The sequence below is a fragment of the Suricata suricatta genome, chromosome 1 (assembly GCF_006229205.1).
Source record: "Suricata suricatta isolate VVHF042 chromosome 1, meerkat_22Aug2017_6uvM2_HiC, whole genome shotgun sequence".
Classification (NCBI taxonomy): domain Eukaryota; kingdom Metazoa; phylum Chordata; class Mammalia; order Carnivora; family Herpestidae; genus Suricata; species Suricata suricatta.
Window position 1 is genome coordinate 161,593,914 of NC_043700.1, and position 18,553 is coordinate 161,612,466.

Here is an 18,553-nt window from a genome sequence, read left to right on the forward strand (position 1 = left end):
TATTCTTCTCTCTGCCTCGCCAATCCTTGAGGTGGCTGCCTCCAGTTTGTTATTCACCTCACCTATAGCCTTTTTTAACTCATCAGTTGATTCTTTGATGCTTTTCTCAACCCCAGCGATTAATCTTATGACAAGCTTTTTAAATTCTTGATCTGGTATGTTGTCTAGATCTGCCTTGAGCAGTTCTGTGGCTGTGACTTCCTCCTGGAAGTTCTTCAGGGGAGAGTTTCTTCGTTTTGTCATTTTTGCTAGTTTTCTGTTTCTTGTCACCTTTAGAAAGCTTGTTGTGCACTGTGCACCTATTAATATTTCTCTGTTAAAGGAGGCTTATTGACTGTCCAGGGCCTGTCATTTCAGGAAATATTCTCTTTATGGTGTCTCTCGGTTTCTCTTGTTGCGCCTATGAGTATTTTATTTCCCTACTCTGCAATATTTGGGACTCGCCTTCTTGCACATTTTGGCTTGTTTCTTGGTGTAGTCCTAAGAAGGAAAACAGACAGACAAACACAGAGGGAACAGAAGCACACATACACACAGACAAATCAAACAAAGAAACACATTAAAGGGGAGAAAGAAGAGAAAGAAAATGGGAAGGAAAGAGACAAAAAGAAGAGGAGAAGAGAAAATAAAAAGAAAAGAGAAAGAAGAAAAAAAATAAAATATATAAAAGGGGGTCGGAGACCACAAAGGACAGTAGACAGTTGAAAAGTGTATGACCAGTTGAGGGGAGAGGTAAGGATGAGATACAGGAGAATATACCTGGGTTGCAAGAAGGTAAAAAAGTAAGGGAGAAAGGAGAAAGGAAAATAAGGAGTAAAAATTTAAAAGAATTAAGTAAAGAAAAAGGAAAAAAAGGTAATAATGACAAAGAAATACATATGAAAAAAGGGAAGAAAAAAATTTTTATATTTAAAAAAAACAGCTCCCCTCGTGGATAGGCGTGGTTTGATGTGGTAGGTCTTGGAGGCTGCTCTCAGAGGCTCCGCCTTGGTGTCTATGGAGATTAGAATGGCGGAAAGCCAAGCTCCGCTAAACTAAGCAAGGTAGGCCACTCTAATGAGTTCGATCTCCTTGGGCCGCAGTTGAGCCGAGTTGTATTTTCCAGGCCCGCATTGGTTCAAAGTTCCAGTCCGTGCACATTTGTGCTATCACAGATGAAATGTATTTGTTTTGGTGTCTGGCTTCTTAGGGGGAGGAATCAGTTTGTCTTGGCTCAGGGAGGAATTTCAGCTGCCCCTGCATGAGGCGAAATGAGCAGCAGGAGGTGAAGTGCACACCTTCACAGACTCACTTGTGGAGTCCCCACCCCCAGCCAGGATCGTGATTGCAATGGGGGAAAGAAAGAAGAAAAAAAAAATTGAGTCTCCCTTGGCTTCCTATAGCTGTTGCTCAAGGCGCTGTGCTCTGCTGGAAATGAGCTGGGAGCTCCTGCAGCCTAGGCATGTGCACAAGCCTCCACCCGCTGCCGACTCCCTGTCGGGAGTCGCATAGGTGTGGATCCTCTTTTTTCCTGTGGGCACCCAGGATTCGGGATTTGCGCAGCCAGTGCAGGGGGCGAGATGCGCCGTGGAAATGCGGTGCATGGTCCCATTCCCAAAACCAAGTTCGAAGTGTGCGCCCTGGCGCAGCCGCAGCTGCCGCTGATTCCCCGCCGAGATGACTTAGGGCTGGAAGCTGTTCCTTCCCTTGCGCCACCCGGGTTCGGGATTCCAGCTACCCAGCAGTTATCTATGGAGTGTGTTTCTCTCTCCAAGTGCGGCCAAGCGTTCTTTGCCTCTTCCCCAGAGACAGTACTATGAGCGTGTTCAGACTTTCTGTCTCTTCCCTTTGTCTCTCCGGCTCCGGGTGCTTACCCCGCCATTGGGTTGGGGCTCCTGCCACCCCTGCCCGTCTTGGGCTGGCCCGTTTTCAGATCTCCCCAGTTCGCACTCACTCACTCAGGTACCCTTGAGGTTCCCTTCTTTCTGGAGTCCGTATTCTCTCCTTCCGCTCTTGCAGATGAGACTAATGTCCCTCTCAGTTCGATAGATGGGGTGGACGGAATCTACAGAGCTCCCTTCCTCTCCACCATCTTGGCTCCACCCCCCTGAAAAAGTATTTTTAAAGTGAGGTTGATTAAATATTTGATTTTTTTTAATGGGCTATTTTGGGCTCTTCCCTCTCTCCTGAAACAAATGTTTATTCCCTGGGCTGATTACACTAAGCATCATTATTTCTGAGCTTAAGGAAAAGCGGTGGTGCTGGTTGTAAACCTTGCTCGCCACACGGGGGCAGCACCAAACAGCACAGTTTGCTCTTTCCTGCTTGGTTCTTTGATAGGAAGTGGAGCTCGCTCCCTGGTGGAGCTCCGTCATTCACCTTACACCTGTTTCCTCTTACTTAGGCCATGGGGGCCCGTGGTGAAGCTGCATAGATCAGAAACCAAATTACAACAGCAGCAAGATTGCACAACGAAAATTACTTAAATTCATTGCAATAATATAGTAAGGGTGGTTTTCTTTTTATCAATGTGACAAACGGTACACTTCATGTACCATGTGCATTTCTTAGCCAAGAAAAATACCCTTGAGTTTCAGTGAGCTTGTTTAGATTGAAATCTTGAACTCAAGGGACAATAAGCAGCCAATATTCCCTACTCACTGTTAACAAAGTCTTTTGAGTATTTACAGGCTGTAGGATTTTGTAGCAGGTAAAATGTGTTCCTGCCTTCTAGTTTTAAGGGCATCTGACCATTCCACAATAATACTGGTGTTTCGCCGTCCGTCTCTGCCAGGATCACCAGATGGTCTGTTGGTAGCAGCTTCTGTCGATCTTGAACCCTGTTTCCATTTGGGCATATCACAGTATCTCCTTCAAACCTCAGTTTCCACGGGAGAAGCAGATCACTGGAATTTGACTAGAGTGACTATAATAATTTATTATTCAAACTGGGACCCTTTTAAGAGTAAAAGGAGCCACTCAGTGATTTTGCTAGAACAGCAAACATAAACCAGAACTATTGTGGGGACAGTTGGAACATGTGGTCACCCTAACTTCAAACCCTGTCCTTTCATTTTTTTCCCTTTTGATGACTCCAGTTAAGATTTATTGTAGCACTTTGTTCATCTGCTCTTTCCATTCAACAAACGTTCGCCGAGTGTTCTTTCCGTTTTTATAAATGAGGGGAAAATTGGGATCGAATCAATCACTTGGAAAGATCACAGTACCAGTAAATCAGAGCTGAGGTTTTACTCCAGGCTGTCCCTGCTCTGGGCCACATATGTACACTCACAATTGTGCTGACCGTTCCAGAGCCCTCTCTGACTCTGTTCCTCAGCTCTGATTTACTGAAGTTTGTGTCCTGTCACCAGTGCACCAGTGACCAATGAATTAGTCACTCTTGCCTAAGTATTGAAGTCTCCATGCAAGCCCCAAAGGGTGGTGAACACGAGGAGATTGGGGAGAGCAGGGTGCCTGGGTGAGCGTGGGAGCCAGGACGTAAAATGCTTCTGAGTTCTGTGAGCTGAGTTGTTGTTCGAACCTCCAGTCTGTAACCTGGGCTCTTGCCTGGCATCTGAAGGGGGAGGGGAGCGGGGAGGTCGGGGAGAGACAGTCCTGTGGCGCAGTCTCCAGGCAGCGTCAGCACGGAGTTGAATGTAGGACACCCAGCTGGTGTCTGCAAACTGCTTGTTGGTGTTTGGGAAAACCTCCACACGCTTATTTGGTGGAGGTGGAGAAGCGGAGTTTTCCACTACAGGTGGGATGGGAAAAGATCCGAAAGCAGGCCAGGGCAGGTTGTTGAGGAGAGTGTGGGGCAAGCTGAGGGCCAAGTAGAGGCTAACAGCACCCTCCCCACCGCACCCCCCCCCCAGGTGAGATACGTACGTGTGACATCCTCAGGCTCTCTGCTGCCCTGTGAAACAAATGGTCAAACTGATAGTCTCCATCAGTTGACAAATATCTTAGTAAATTGCAGGAAAAAGGCAATCTTATCAAGAGCCTAATCTCCCAAAACCTATAGACTCAGTTTCTTGGAGCCCCAACTCACCCTCCCCTCCATAGTGATGTGAGGAGCAACAGCAAGAAGGAAATGAAAGGTACAATTATAACGCACATCCCATTGACAAGTACTCGAGGCAAATACAGAGTATAAGGTTTCTCCAGGAACTCCCTTCGGTTTACTGTTAATGCTTTGCTAGAGGGGAAAACAGCCTTCGCTTGACAATAGCAGGGCCTCCAGTGATCTGTCTTTTAGCGTATGACAATCCCTTTAGGAACTCTCTCTTGATTTTATCTCCCTCCTCCCCAGTCCATAAAACAGTCACCCCAAAGCATACTTACAGTGCAGCTCTTCCTGCCCACAGGTCCTGTCCCTGTGCTTTAATAAAATCGCTAGTTTTTACATCAAAAGACGCCTCAGGAATTCTCTCTTGGCCATGAGCTCCAAACCCCACCATCACCCTCAAAACCCCATCATGTGGCATTGTGTTTTTACCTTCCTGGGGCCTGGCTGCAATCAACAAGGTGGAGCTTAGTGAGTTACTCCAAGGGACTCCTCCCACCGGAGGGGAAGGGGCGTTTTTCCGCCCCCCTGTGGTCCTTGTTGGAACTGCCCCGGCCGCCAAGCCCTGTGCGTTGGGGGTGGGCGGTTCGAACCTCGGTGTTAATGTATCATAATGACGCTAGAGGTTACTTTAGGGCAGCGGTTAAGGGAAAGAACGGAGGCACGGTCCCGTTCCGGGGTGGGGTTTGCCCCCCGCTGTTGGCTTTCTGGAGGTGGTGGGCAGTTTCTGTCTTTGTCAACAGTCAGGCAGTCCTGCTCAGTGCCCGTAGCTAGATTACTGCCTGCCCTTCAGTCTGATCATGACGTTCACTCTGGGGACTTTACAAGATGCTCTGGGAGAGCCGGCCTGTGGGTTCCTGCAGAAACGTGGCCCCTCGTCTGCCCGGGGCTGGGCTGGGAAGGCAGCTTCTTCAAGTGCAGGTGCACCTCGGGAGGGACCCCATCCAGCCGCCTGCCTGGCACTCTGGTGATTGACAGCAAGCAGATCTGTAGCCAGATCACCCCTCACGTGCCCCATGAGTTTCTTTTTTATACATCTTTGAATTTTCTTATTTGCAGCAATATGCATATAATACTTTTTATATTTTGAAGCAATCATAGAAATGAATTTCTGAAAGGAAGACAAGGAATGTGATCGCAAATAAAATATCTCTAAAGGATAAAACAGAGGAATTTGTGCTTATGAACTTGTCCATCAACTTATGAGCTTTTATGAACATCATGCGGGCTTTCAGAATTTTGTGCTAATTACAGATGCTATCGGACCTGAGACTATTATCACAAAAGCACATTTCCCCCCCACTTTCCTTCATTTCTGGGTACCAGAGAACACGTTTTGCTTCATCATTATTAGAAGCAAATGCCTAACATGTATTTAATTCTTTCTCTCTCCCATTATCTTTTTCTAGGTGTGTAACAAGTAGCAGACCTCACGGATGTTGCATTTCTTACTATTTTTTAAAAAATGCCTTATAATAAAGGAGCTTAACAGCCTTCATACTAATTAGCCTTGTAATTCTACTTCTAGAAATCTACTCTCAGAAAACAATCTGAACACACACACAGAAAAGTAGGCAAGAAGATATTTATCACTATATTTTTTAGTCGTGAAAAAACAGTCACACTTTAATTTTCCAACAATTTAGGGGATTTGTCTGCTGAATTCGACGCTTGAAGATGCATTACGCGTGCCTTGCGGGGGATTTTGGTAACCTGGTGGAGCTGGGCCGAGGTCAGTGTGTACTTTGTGCTCTGTCTTCCAGTGTTTCGCCGTGCGTTCTCTGGGATGGGTAGAAATGGCAGAGGAGGACCTCGCTCCTGGGAAGAGCAGCGTTGCCGTCAACAACTGCATCCGGCAGCTCTCTTACTGCAAAAATGACATCCGGGATACAGTCGGCATCTGGGGAGAGGTGAGTCAAACGTGGAAATAATTAGTGGCCGGCTTGCTCACACTCCAGTGTGCTTGCTGAGACCCCCCAAGCTCTGCAGGACGTGATGCTGAGGCTGAGTACCAGGTGCATTTCCCCAGGAGGCAGGGAGTGTGGGCATGGCGTATGTGCCCTTTGATTTACCTGTTAGCGCGGCCAGATCCCAGTGAGGACTGGGCCCTGGCAGAAGACAGTTCTCTGTGTCTCTATGACCGGGTCCGACCCGGTATCTCTGAGCCCCAGAGATGCATGGGTGGGTGCTAGGGCCCAGAAACTTGCATGCAATATTGGATGCACCCTGTAAGAAGGGGGTGAGCTCTCCGAAGGCATATTCTCGAAGGGTGATGTGACCCCTGCACACACACACAACATTGTCCGATGTCCCTGTACTCTAAAAGTTGACAAATTATCCTTTTATAACACATTCTGCTTTACTTATAATCTGAAAATCAATATTATACCCGAGCTTTTAGAATGAATGCCTATATATTCTTTCTCACGTTGAACAAGGTGATTCTGTTTTGAAATCTTAGTTGATATCATTTCAGAAAGGAAAGTAATAACTAAAAATAGCAAATTCGTATAAAAATCATATCAAACAGGAAAATCCGTATGACTGCTATGCTTTGAGGTCTGGGGAATGGGTGGATCAGGAGCACCTTGAAACAGCGCTTGCTGTGTGAATTTATGGCCCTCAGCCATGCCCAGGGGCGCCAGAACCTTGGCAGCAGACATCTGCTGTGTGATGGGCCGTTAGGAGCCCTCGTCACTTACCCTAGGAGCTGGGTCATCATGAGAGGGGGGCTCCCGAGGCTTCCTGTGGAGGAGTCTAGAACGGAGCTAGGCTGCATTGCGTCCAGACTTTTAGATCCCAAGCATGGGGGAAAAAAACAGGAGAATTTTCTCCTGTCCAAGGAAAGGACATTGGTTTGGTATTTGGCTTTCCCTACGTTCACTGCATTACTTCCCACCTCCCACCCAAATACCCAGACCAAATTATCTACCTGCTTTCTCGCTCCTTCAGTCAAAATGCTATTCCACAAAAGAACAAATCTCAGCTAGGACTTAGAAGAAAGGTTAACGTAACTTACACTAATATGTGCATGACTAATAAATATCACCATTCTTAGCATCAGGCACTTCAAAGAGCTTCGTAAGATTCTAAAGGAACCTCCAATTGGCAGGATTCCTATAGGAGAGAGAGAGAGAGAGAGAGAGAGAGAGCGAGCTTTGGATGGGGTAGAGGGTGAGGGTGCTATGTCTTCCCACCTACTTAACCCTCCTAAGCCATTCCTGTTTTTCTCAGGTCCTTCTTCTTCTCAATAATAAACTCTTCAGGCAGCATTTCTAGTTCACAGTATATAAGTGTAGCTCAATGCTTAGGGCAGCGAGCTCTGCTTTTTTGCCAGCCTCACCACATACAGCACTGCTCCTTACATGTTTGCATGACCAACTGAAAATACAGTCTTGACTGTTAGATGAGTGTCTCATCTTAACATGACAGCACATACGCATTGCTGTTTGGGTAACAAAAACCAATTCGCAAGACTTTACCTGGTCGGCCCGGAGCCGCTGTGTGTCTGAGAAAATCAGTAGGCCGTGCACGGAAGGCACGTGCATGCCGAATGACCCAGCGGAAGCCACGCTGCATTTTCACTCAGGGACACTGCACACTCGGCCAGCCATTCTCAGTTCAGACGACCAGCTGGGGCTTGGCATTGGTTCTGACCAGCAGTGCAAAGATGGTCAGTGGAGTTAACCAACAAAGACAGCCTCTGTGACCTTTGGGAGGTTTCTCAGCTGAGTCAGTCCCGAGGAAAGGCATCACCCTGCTCCGGGAAGGGGACTGCGGGCCACATCCCACCAAGCATTAAACCAGAGGCTTTCATCACATAATATCTGCGATGTGATGAAGTCCTGGAAACACTAGCTGGTGTAGTCCCAAGAGATGTCAGAAATGCACCTGCTGTTTGTCAACCAGATCACATAGACGCAAAGTGCTGTAAATGCCGAGAAGGGATGGGGTGGTCATGGCTGTGGGAAGGCCATTGGGGACATGCCCGCTAGGGTCTGACCGGAGAGGAAGGGCCGGAGAGAGACAGGCAGGCATGGAGAATGGCAGGCACGGAGTTAGCGAAAGACCAGATTCTCTCCAGGGAACCCCTCCATTAGCCTTCTTTCCCCCGAGTCAAGATTCAGAATTGTAAATAATGAAAAACAAGAGCTGGCTAGAAGGCAGGCTAGGGACACATTTGGAGGACTTGGAAAGGGAGAGAGAAGTTGGGTGTGGGGAGAATATGAAAGATTCCTGCATGTTTTTTTAAGTTTCTTTATTTTTGAGAGAGAGGGAGAAAGGGAGAGAGAGAGCATGAGCAGGGGAGGGAGAGACAGAGAGAAAAGAAGACAGAGAATCCCAAGCAGACTCTATCCTGTCAGCCCAGAGCCCAACGTGGGACTTGAACTCAGGAACTGGGTGATCATGACCTGAGCCAAAATCAGGAGTCGACTGAGCCCCCCAGGCGCCCCAGACCTCTGCTTAGTTAGGAGAGGATGTTGCTGTCTTAGGAAAACAGCTTACAGACTCCAGAGGTGGCTTCTTTTGCCCCTTGAAATGATGTCCCTAGATGGCTACACACATCACGACCCTCAGCTTCCCGAGAAAAAGAGCATGTTTTCTTTTGGGTCCCAGGGGAAGGACATGTACCTGATCCTGGAGAATGACACGCTCAGCCTGGTGGACCCCATGGACCGCACGGTGCTCCACTCCCAGCCCATCGCGAGCATCCGCGTGTGGGGCGTGGGCCGAGACAACGGCCGGTGAGTGCCCCGCCGCTCATCCCCTCTCCGCCGGCTCCCGGCTTCCCTTCGTGCCAGAGGGTGGCCTCACCATTGCTGTCCCTCGCTGAACATGGAAAGTGACACTAGACTGTCCTTAGACATGTGAAACATTAGAGCACATCTCTCTCCCTGCCTCGTAAACCCTCCAAACCATTTTCCTTCCCCGTTTTTGCTTCTCAGACCTTTTGTCGACTCTGAATCCTTTCTTCGAGTTCTGGTTCTTTCTCCTCCCGCTGCTCTTCCTCATGAGTTGCTAACTCACCCAGGCTCCCTGGACTCCTGCCCCTTCCTCCCCCTCTTTTCTGCAGTCTGACTTAATCTTAGGTATTTCAGAAGCCCTCCTATTGGTGTCTCCTTCCTAGAGGGCTTGTGCGAAGGGAGACGTTGTACCGTGAGCTTTAGATCATGAAATCATGGTGATCAGGAACTTCTTGGCTTGGGGCTGTCTGAACTTTGTTAACATTTGATGTGTCTGGTCACATTGAAATTCCATGCGATGTTTTTCTGAAATTCTCCTGAACATTTGTTATTTACTGCAAGTCCTTCTTAGATGTGTTGTGAATCGTCTGTTCTCCATGATGGCTGGAAATAAGGAAGTTCAAATACATATTCTAGATAATAAAGTGGCACTTATCACAGACCTCATATTTGGATACCATTGTTAAGTGATTGGGTTACATGAAATGCATTCAGCTCTTAAAACATAAGAATAAACAGTCTACAAAAGCAAAAGCAGAAGCGTCTTCTGCCTGCTGAGTGGATAAAGCTTCCTGAGGGCACAGTTGTGTCTCTGAGCTTTTGCGACCGAGTGATGAACGGTGACAGCGGGGCCAGGCACACGGGGGGAACGGGTGGATAATCTGTGCGTGCACACAGCTCATTCACTTGCCACGCCAGAGCTCTGGCACTGCGGGGGACGAGTCGACAGGCATGGATTAAATTTACGAGGAAAATACCTGATGGTGTTTGTTCACCATTAGAAACATTAGCCTTGATGGAAGGGTGTAGGATGCGCATTCCTTCCCTGCTTGTCCGCCAAGGTTGTTTCTAAGCAGGAGCCACAGCAACGTACACGTACAACTAGATGGGGTTGTTCACCTTTCTTAAGATTAAGCCGTGGGCAGATTTTCATTGATGATGTTTTCAGCCTACCCAGTTTTTGAAGTTGAGGCTAAACGCCACATGTTCAGGGATAAAAAAATATATATATTCAGAACTCCGGTTGGCAAAATTATTCAAGCTCTGAATCTCAGTTTCTCTCATCTGTGAAATGGGGATCATAATAGGGGCCACAAAGCTTTTGTGTATGTTGTGTGTGTGTGTGTGTGTGTGTGTGTGTGTGTGTACAAGCATTTGTGTATATTGTGTATATATACAATTGTGTATGTAATGTTAACCGGCACATTGACAGAGACATGATAAATGGTTAATGAAGGTTAGCTCTTAATTTGTGAAGGGAACAGAGACCAGCAGGTACATCTAATTACACTGCTTCCTTTCTTTTTTTTCTTCTGGTTTTTTTTTTTTTTTTTTTGAGAGACAGAGAGAGACAGCATGAGCAGGGGAGGGTCAGAGAGAGAGAGAGAGAGAGGGAGACACAGAATCTGAAGACAGGCTCCAGGCTCTGAGCTAGCTGTCAGCACAGAGCCCAACGTGGGGCTCAAACCCATGAACCTTGAGATCATGACCTGAGCCTGGACGCTTAACCGACTGAGCCACCCAGGCCACCCCTACACTGCTTCCTTTCAAAGACAGGGTGAATATGGGAGGGGTCAGACCTCAGGGAGGTTTCAAGGACAGCTTATCATTTGATACAGGGGGTGAGGGGCTGTTCCAGACACGATGAGTTCAGTTTGCCTCCAACCTCCAAGGCAAGAAGCCCCTCCCCACCCGCCACCCCCCAGTGACAGCGGGGTGAGTTCGGCTGTACTGCCCTGGTTATGTTTTTCGAAATGTGGACACGGTTAACCATGTTTTTAAACCACTTCTTATTCTTACTAGGTGTTAACAGGTAAGTGTAATTTAAAAATTCCCTCAGGGTTCCGCTCTGGCTGTCAGGACCTCAAGCTCCTGTACTAGGTTGGGGGCCCTGGAGTTGCATTGCTTTTGCAAGCAGTAAATAGAAAAGTATGTTTGCCAGTGAAAGGTTCTATTTCTCCCCATTGGTCCCTTGAGTTTTCATTCCCTGGAAGAAAGGGCTTTTGTATTCCTGCCTTTTTTTTTTAAACTTTCTTTTGCTTTTGATTCTTTTTTTTTTTCTTACAGCAATTTACAAGAGCAAATTCAATTTGTAATGCTGCAAAGGAAACGGGTTTTCACTTTGCATGAATAAAACATAAAAGTGTTTCATTTTGCTTGCAAAAAATGAGCCCATTTTGCATTCCTTTGTAACTTTCCTTACTGAGAAAATGGAATCTCTTAGGGGATTTCTCCTCTCTCTCTCCTCCTCCTCCTCTTCTTTCTCCTCTCCCTTTCTCTCTCTCTGTCCCTGTCTCTGAATTCTAAAAAGAGATGTTTAATGAAATGTGAGGAAGAGACAATACAGTGAATGCAGCCCTTTACAAGCCCAGCTCAGCACTCTAGGTGCCCAGCAAAGACGTGTTGGTCGGATTTATAACTCAGGAGGCACAGGCTTTGGAACTTGGGCTCTGTGTTCTCTGGTGAGTAATAAGATAACCATTTCCTGGCAACACTGGTAACAGTCCCTGCTAGGAGCCGCACAGGCCTCGCTGGATGACACGGTCACAGTAAGGAAATGGTAGACGTAGCACGGCTTCTGCCATGGGGGCAGAAACTAGCATCTCCTTCTGTAAGCTCATTGCTCGTGTAAAATTAAGCCTGTTGCTATTGATTAGGCCTCACAATGTTCCAAATCAAGACCGTGTCATCCAGCAAGGCCGGTGCGGCTCCCAGCAAGTCCCTGACATTCATGGACAGCTTACCTCGCACTGACACTCGGCTATGTGATTTGCAAGCAGGCGCTCCTGCGATTGCATTCTCTTCCTTCCCCTCTAGCCCTGGAATAATCTGCTGTTCAGTTAGTGGTACCAGGCGCACACCGAAAATCAAACCAGGGCAGTGCATTCATTTGCAAGGGATCTTAGGGGATTTCTTGATGTTCAAAGGAAGAAGAAAAGTCTGTATTCCAGAGGCACGAAAGGTACAAAATCTTTCTTCAAATTCAGAGTGCTCCACTGAGCCTAGACTTTCCGAATTTATAAAGTTACTTTGGATTTAGCACGATCTTAAGGCTTTCGAGGGGTTTTGATTCGCTCTGGAGAAGTTTCTTAGGGGGTAAATTTACTTTGGGTGAGGAGGTGATCTGGCTGTGACACCCCCCACTGATCCGCAAAGTTGATTTGGAGAACCCTCTCTCCCAGGGACTGAAAGAAGCTGCAGTCATACTGGAAGCTGGCTCTCTGTGGGGTGTGGGGTTGCAGGGGACCAGCCCACCCACCAGAGTCTAAGGGTCCCTGAGTAGGGGGTTGGTGTCGGCGAAATATCTACAAGAAAGAACACAGACAACATGAATGGTGGAAGAGACCACACTTTACTGTGAAACTTGGTGTCTTATATACCATAGGTGATTACATCTTTCTTTTAATGATTACATTGTTTGCAACTTCTTAGGAATCACATGTTTTAGAATAGATCATTGTTTTCATGGAAGAGAGAACAGAAAGTTAAAGACAGAAATGGAGTACAATACAGAAGACCAAAAAACATAATTTATCACTAAAAATACATCAGCAGGAGTCTTATTTTACGTACATAGTGTAATATTAACTGAAGCTTATGACAAGGCTATTTTTCTTTAAAGGTTAACAATAGTCTGTGAGTAAGGTGCCTCTAACCAGGGGAGAAGTTTCAATCAGAAAATCTGCCCATTTACTGAAACCACAATTACCAAGTGGCATGAACAATAGGAGAACTAACTCCAGTCTCTGATCCATTTAGGTCAAGCAGTCAAGCGCACACATTTTCAAGCAGGGGAAGCAGGGTCCCAAAGGCCATACAGCACTTCTGGCTGGATGGGCCCCAACATGGGGTCATTGCTGGACTGGGATGAAGTGCCTGCCTTATTCTTGAGGATTATGCCTGCCTTTATTGGGGTGTTTCGTAGAGCACTTTTGCATTTTTGCTTGGCAAAGAGAGACTACTTCCTCTCTCTTGGCTATTCTATACTTTGGCTCCTTTTTTTTTTTTAAGTTTATTTATTTATTTTGAGAGAGACAGAGACAGTGAGTAGGGGAAGGGCAGAGAGAGAGGGAGAGAGAGAAACACAAGCAGGCTTCACGCAGCCAGTGCAGAGCCTGATGCAGGGCTTAAACTCACAAACCCTCGAGATCGTGACCGGAGCCCGAACCAATGCCTAACTGACTGAGCCACCCAGGCGCCCCTGTACTTCAGTTCCCTTTGATCACAGTGGGATAAATCGAAGGCTCCCAGACCTCGAGGTTGGCAGAGGGGGGTTCATAAGCCTTGTATTTCCATGTAAGGTGGCACTGGGGAGCACCCAAATTCACCTGCCCTGCTGCCTCCCGCTGTGAGAAGGAGGGCGTCCTCACAGGTGCAAGAGGACCTGGGCCTCAGAGCTGGCACTTTGCCCCCAGTGACTGAGGCAGACCACCGGAGAGCCGCCTCTCTTGTCTCTGTGAGCCTGCCGGCTGTCATTTAAAGATGGGGGGAGGATTTCCCGAGCCCGTGTCAGGAGCCCGTGCCGACTGCTGGCCCCGGCTCTCTTCTTACTCATTCAGACCCTGGGAAACAGCGTTCTCCCTCTTCTGTCACAGAGGTATCCGAAGCAAGCAAACATAGTTTCTGAACATGGGGGACTTTTAACAGGGACTCTCCTCTCCCCTTGTGGGCAGACGTGGACCTGTCTTCCGGGAAGGATCTGGGCACACAGATCCCTGCACACACTGCCAACATGCAGTAGTGTCTGCTGATCCGTCTGTTTCCCATGAGAAAGGAAAGGGGGCGGGTAGGAGAGTCAGAGGGTTTCAGACCCCCTAAGTGGCCTGTGCCCCCGAGTGACGTCTGGAGTCCTGTCTGTGGGGCACAATGAGGTAAGATGTTCATACGCTGTCCTTGAGAGGGAAAAACAAGATTTTAGGGTCAGTTGGGAAACTGGGTCAGACAAAATGCAAAGAGCCCCTTTCCTTGGACCCTCTTGGAGGTTTTCCTGCGCTGATCTTCACCAGGACCCTTTTCTTCATGGAAATACAGTCACGTGGAGCACACTTTGAAAATGCTGCTCTGGTCAGTCAACTCAATCATTTAAATTCGTGCCAACGCTAGATTGTTGCCTTTGTTTTTGTTTTTGTTTTTTTTATTTTTTTAATGTTTGTTTATTTTTGAGAGAAAAAGAGACAGAGAGAGAGAGCATGAGTCAGGGAGGAGCAAAGAGAAAGAGGGAGACACAGAATTCGAAGCAGGCTTCAGGCTCTGAGCTGTCAGCACAGAGCCTGATGTGGGGCTCAAACTCATAGACCCATGAGATCATGACCTGAGCCGAAGTCGGATGCTCAACTGACTGAGCCACCCAGGTGCCCTGTTGCTGCCTTCATTTTTAAGAAAAATTGGAATTAAGAATATTTAAGAAGAATTGGGGCACCTGGGTGGCTCAGTCACATTAAGCGTCTGGCTTCAGCTCAGGTCATGATCTCATGGTTCGTGGGTTCAGGCCCCGCATCAGGCTCTGTGCTTACAGCTCAGGGTCTGGAGCCTGCCTCAGATTCTGCGTCTCCCTCTCTCTTTCTCTGTCCCACCCCTGCTCACACTCTGTCTCTATCTCAAAAATAAATAAACATTTTAAAAAAATTATAAGCACTTTCTTGGGTTAAATGTTGATCTTGTGATATTATTTTTGCTTAGGGTTTGTATTATGAAACCCCTCTTTCTAGAAGATGCTTTATACATCTCTTTTCTATATTTGATGAATAATTTCTAATAATAGATTATTCATGAATTTCCAAATGAATTTAACCTTGACATAATTGTTTTATCTGGTCAAGATCTCAAGAAACTTTTATCTAAAGAATATAGTGAGTCTCAAGTATACCAATTTTTTTTTCTCATATTTTCATCACTTAGATTTTAGTCAGCAAGACCCTGCCTGGTCTTGGTTGTTTTAGAAGCCTCTTGTTACACATACTTCCTCCTCCTGTTTTCCTGCCTCTATTGTCTTGTTTTAATTTCTTTTGAAAACACTGCTTTATTTGGGGGTAGGATGGGGGGCAGGGAGAGTTCTGAGTAATACTGAGGTTAATTAATTAAAATATGTACAACTTTGACTCAGAGGCTTTTAAATTGAAAAAGCAGTTTAGTAATAACGTCTCCCAACCTCTTTATTTAGAGATTAGGGAGCTCAGGACAGAGGGTGTGACTCACCTTAGATGATGCTTCAGGTTCCGACAGCGCAGAGACCAGACTCCTGGGACTTGCATCCGTCCTAAGAGGAGGCTCCTCTGTTCATCCTGACAAGAGGTGACAGATGGTCTAAAACAACCAGGGGTCGGGAGGGAGACCCTTGAACTCTGTGGGCTGGTCCCTGTCCTTAAAGATCTGGCTTCTTAATTGAGGAGAGAAGACCACAGTTGCCAAATGAAAGCAGGAGCTGACCAACGAGGGCCCTGAGACCTCGTTTTGTATGGATTTGAGCTAGGAATGTTTGTTTGTTTGTTTTTTACATCTTTAGGGGGTTGCTTAAAAAAAGAAAAAGAAGAATAGAGACCCAGCCATAATGGACCCAGGATGCCCTCCTCCCGTTAGAGAAAGAACACTAGCATACTAGTGCATGCAAAGCAGAATTAGGGTCATGGTGGCTGCTTCAGGAGGTCCTTATAAAAAAGGCAAAGTCCTTTTTGACGGTCTCTCCTTTCCTACCTGTACCTCAGTTCTCCGGGCATTCCTCAGGGCACCTGTAAGCATGGCCCAGCCCTGCTGCTGTCCTGGAGCTAACCCTTTTTGTATTAAATAGCGTACAGCTGGGCTGCTGCACCAAGTGTTCTAAGGTCCATTCTCTGAAACACCAGAGACATGTTCTCCTGTAGCAGTCTGCAACATGTAGTACCGTCTCACGGCACAACTCAGCACAACTCGGGCTCAGACTCCTTCTAGGTTGTGGCTGTGCCATCCCTCCAGTGTCGTCCTAGTCTGACCAGGCCAAGGGACTCATCTCTAAGTTTCAAGATGACCTGGAACTTGCACACCCCATGTGTATTCCAATTCTGTTCACATCCCGTTGGCCACACCCAGCTGCAAGGGACTCGGAAATGGAGCTGGGTAAACACTTACCAAGCGAAACTACTATTGAAAAAGAAGAGGTGGAACGACTAGCATTCTGGCGCGGTGTGGAGACGAGTCACCTCAGCTTTCCGAGTCCTGACCTGGTTCCTGAGCCAGGTAGTAACTGCTGCCTCCGCTCCACACCCACCCTTTGTTGGGGGTTGTGGGGGGGGCCTTGGCTTTCTGAGTTCCAGACTCTGCGGAAGAGCCTGTGCTGCTCTGGCTGGCTGCCTGCCAGGCTCTGCCTAGAAGACTGCAAGGCTGGAGGCGGAAGAAGAGAGCCGCTCCTCACTTCGCTCCCTGTTTCTGTGGGCAGCACCCCAGAAAAGCTGCTTCCTGCCATTGCATAGTTCAGACTGCACTTTGCCGTATTCCCGGCATTCACAGAAATGCAGAACGAGCTTCTTCACGCCCCTTCTTCAGAGCCACCAACACAGCTGGCTGGCGTGCCCCTTAAAAGGTCTGGGTCCCCGGGCCTTGGGGCCCCTCCTTCAAGCCTGGCGATGCCACTATGGCCAGGCATCACCACTTCCTCAGTGTTCTCCTTCCTGGGGCCCCTCCAGGCTTCCACGTTTTAATAACCCTAACCTCTGTGCTTTGTTCCTTCAACCCGGCAGGTCATAGCACCCCCCCCAGCCCCACTTCGCAATGTTGCCTCCGTGTAACCTCTTTCTGGTTCCTCTTTCCCCTTTTAGTTTCCTACATACAGTTCTTGGTATGTTTTTTTCGTTCGGATATCTGGGGGGGTTGTGTCTCCAGCGTTCACCGTCCCTTGTGGGCCCCAGAGGGAGCACCGGCTAATGGAGCCACTTCTCCACGGTGCGGAAGGCGCGTCTGCCGCGGGGAGGGCATTCCAGAAGCTTTTGTGAGCAAGCGAGTGAGTGTGAGAGTTCATTCCGGTCAGCCGCACCCCGCAGTGGGCAAAGCAACAGTGCTTGCACCAGGGAGACTTCCCTTCCAAACTGGTAGCAGTTGCCCATGATCCAGGGCGGACAGGGATTCAGAAAGAGGGGGCCTCTTGGGTGGTTTTGCGCTCATCTGAAATTTACCTGTTTTCCCTTTGCCATTGTGCCTTCCCTTCGGCGTCATCAGAGCGTCTCCGCCTGGAGTATGGAGAGCTTCCTAATCGACATCTAGTCAGAGGGCTTCTCTGAGCGGACTCGTGATGAAAGATTGATGGAATCCCAAGGTCTGCTGATGAAAGTTTAATCTAGGGTATGTGCTGTCTTGCCTCAGGGAGAAACGTCTTCAGGGAGAGCAATAATTCTCTCCCTATGCCACAGTATTATCGTGACCTCTAGAGTTAATTTCTTTCTAGTACAGCCCATGATAAGCAGAGGCATCAGGATTTACTTGACCATATTGCTGGCTTACACTGTAGTTATATTTTATCTCTTTAGAAGTGGCTTCCTTGCCTTCTATTAATCATGCCGTGATGCTCGTGAGTACTTGCAGCTTAGAATAACCTTTAAGAAAAGACCTTGTAAATGATGGTCCAAGGAACGAGTCCCTTTAGGAGTGTGTGAGAGCATTTTCAAGCAGATCTCTCTGGTGCTGCCGTCCAGGTTGATGACTGTGTGAAGACCACGGTGTCTTCTCTGGAACCCGTCATCCGTTTTGCTACCTGGTTCGGCACGTACTCCAGCATTTCTCAGAAGCGTGTTTCCACACGAGCCAGCGAAGTGAGGGTGTGGGGTTGTCGTGTCAAGAGAGCAGAAAATTCTGGTGATGGTCCCTAAGCAACTTTCACCACACACTGAGTCCCAAGCTAGATGAGGAATGGGCCTTTCTGGTCGCAGCGTGAGGGAGCTAGATCATAGTTGGCTTCAGAAATTCTCTGTCAGTCCTCACAGCACCCTGATCTTCTTGGGACCATTCCAAGAACAGAAGGAAGAGTAGTTTTAGTGGAGAAATAGCCTAACAACCCACTTAAACATGGATTAGTGTCTTTTTTTTTTAAACAATTTTTTAAGTGCATTTATTTGAGAGAAAGGGAGCACAGGTGGAAGAGGGGTAGAGAGAGGGAGAGAGAGAATCCCAAGCAGACTCTGCACTGTCAGTACAGAGCCCAGTGCGGGGCCAGAGCCCGTGAACCATGCAATCATGAGCCGAAACCCGGAGTCGAATGCTTAACCAACTGAGCCACCCAGACACCCCAGATTAGTGTTTTGGAGAGCAGAAAAAGTTGTAAGTGTTCTAACCGAGAGCCTACCTCGGTTACTAGCATGTTGCACATGCTCTGTAACGATTAAGTTGTTAATGAATTTGTAAAAGCCTACTGTTACTGCAGAGAATGGGTGACCACTGCTTTTCATACACAGATCATCCCGTTGAACCCTTTTACTCAGATGTAGTCATCAGAGATTTTTGGCTTCGTGGTAAATCCAATGATTGAGAACATAATGTGGCTCCTATGATCTATTACTAGTCACAAAACACTTCTGACACCTAATGT

At 47.5% G+C, this 18,553-nt stretch overlaps 1 protein-coding gene and 2 long non-coding RNA genes across 10 annotated transcripts in view; 1 reads left to right on the forward strand and 2 right to left on the reverse strand.

Moving 5' to 3' along the window:
- The window catches only part of LOC115298242, a 7,390-nt gene extending 2,777 nt beyond the window's left edge, over nt 1-4,613 (reverse strand). The window contains exons 1-2 of the long non-coding RNA XR_003911679.1: nt 4,475-4,613; nt 3,865-3,892 (exon numbers count right to left, since the gene is read on the reverse strand). This is a non-coding gene — a long non-coding RNA (uncharacterized LOC115298242). The remainder of the gene's footprint in view (nt 1-3,864; nt 3,893-4,474) is intronic.
- The window catches only part of APBB2 (amyloid beta precursor protein binding family B member 2), a 381,984-nt gene that overhangs the window by 301,279 nt on the left and 62,152 nt on the right, over nt 1-18,553 (forward strand). For all 8 annotated transcript variants that reach the window (XM_029946674.1, XM_029946692.1, XM_029946683.1 and 5 more), the window contains 2 exons: nt 5,806-5,952; nt 8,660-8,787. In XM_029946674.1, coding sequence (XP_029802534.1) covers nt 5,806-5,952; nt 8,660-8,787 — 275 coding nt within the window. The remainder of the gene's footprint in view (nt 1-5,805; nt 5,953-8,659; nt 8,788-18,553) is intronic.
- Nucleotides 5,667-7,053, reverse strand: LOC115298247. Its single transcript, XR_003911681.1, has 3 exons — nt 6,975-7,053; nt 6,745-6,876; nt 5,667-5,942 (listed from the first exon to the last, which is right to left on the reverse strand). It is a non-coding gene; the product is annotated as an uncharacterized LOC115298247 (long non-coding RNA).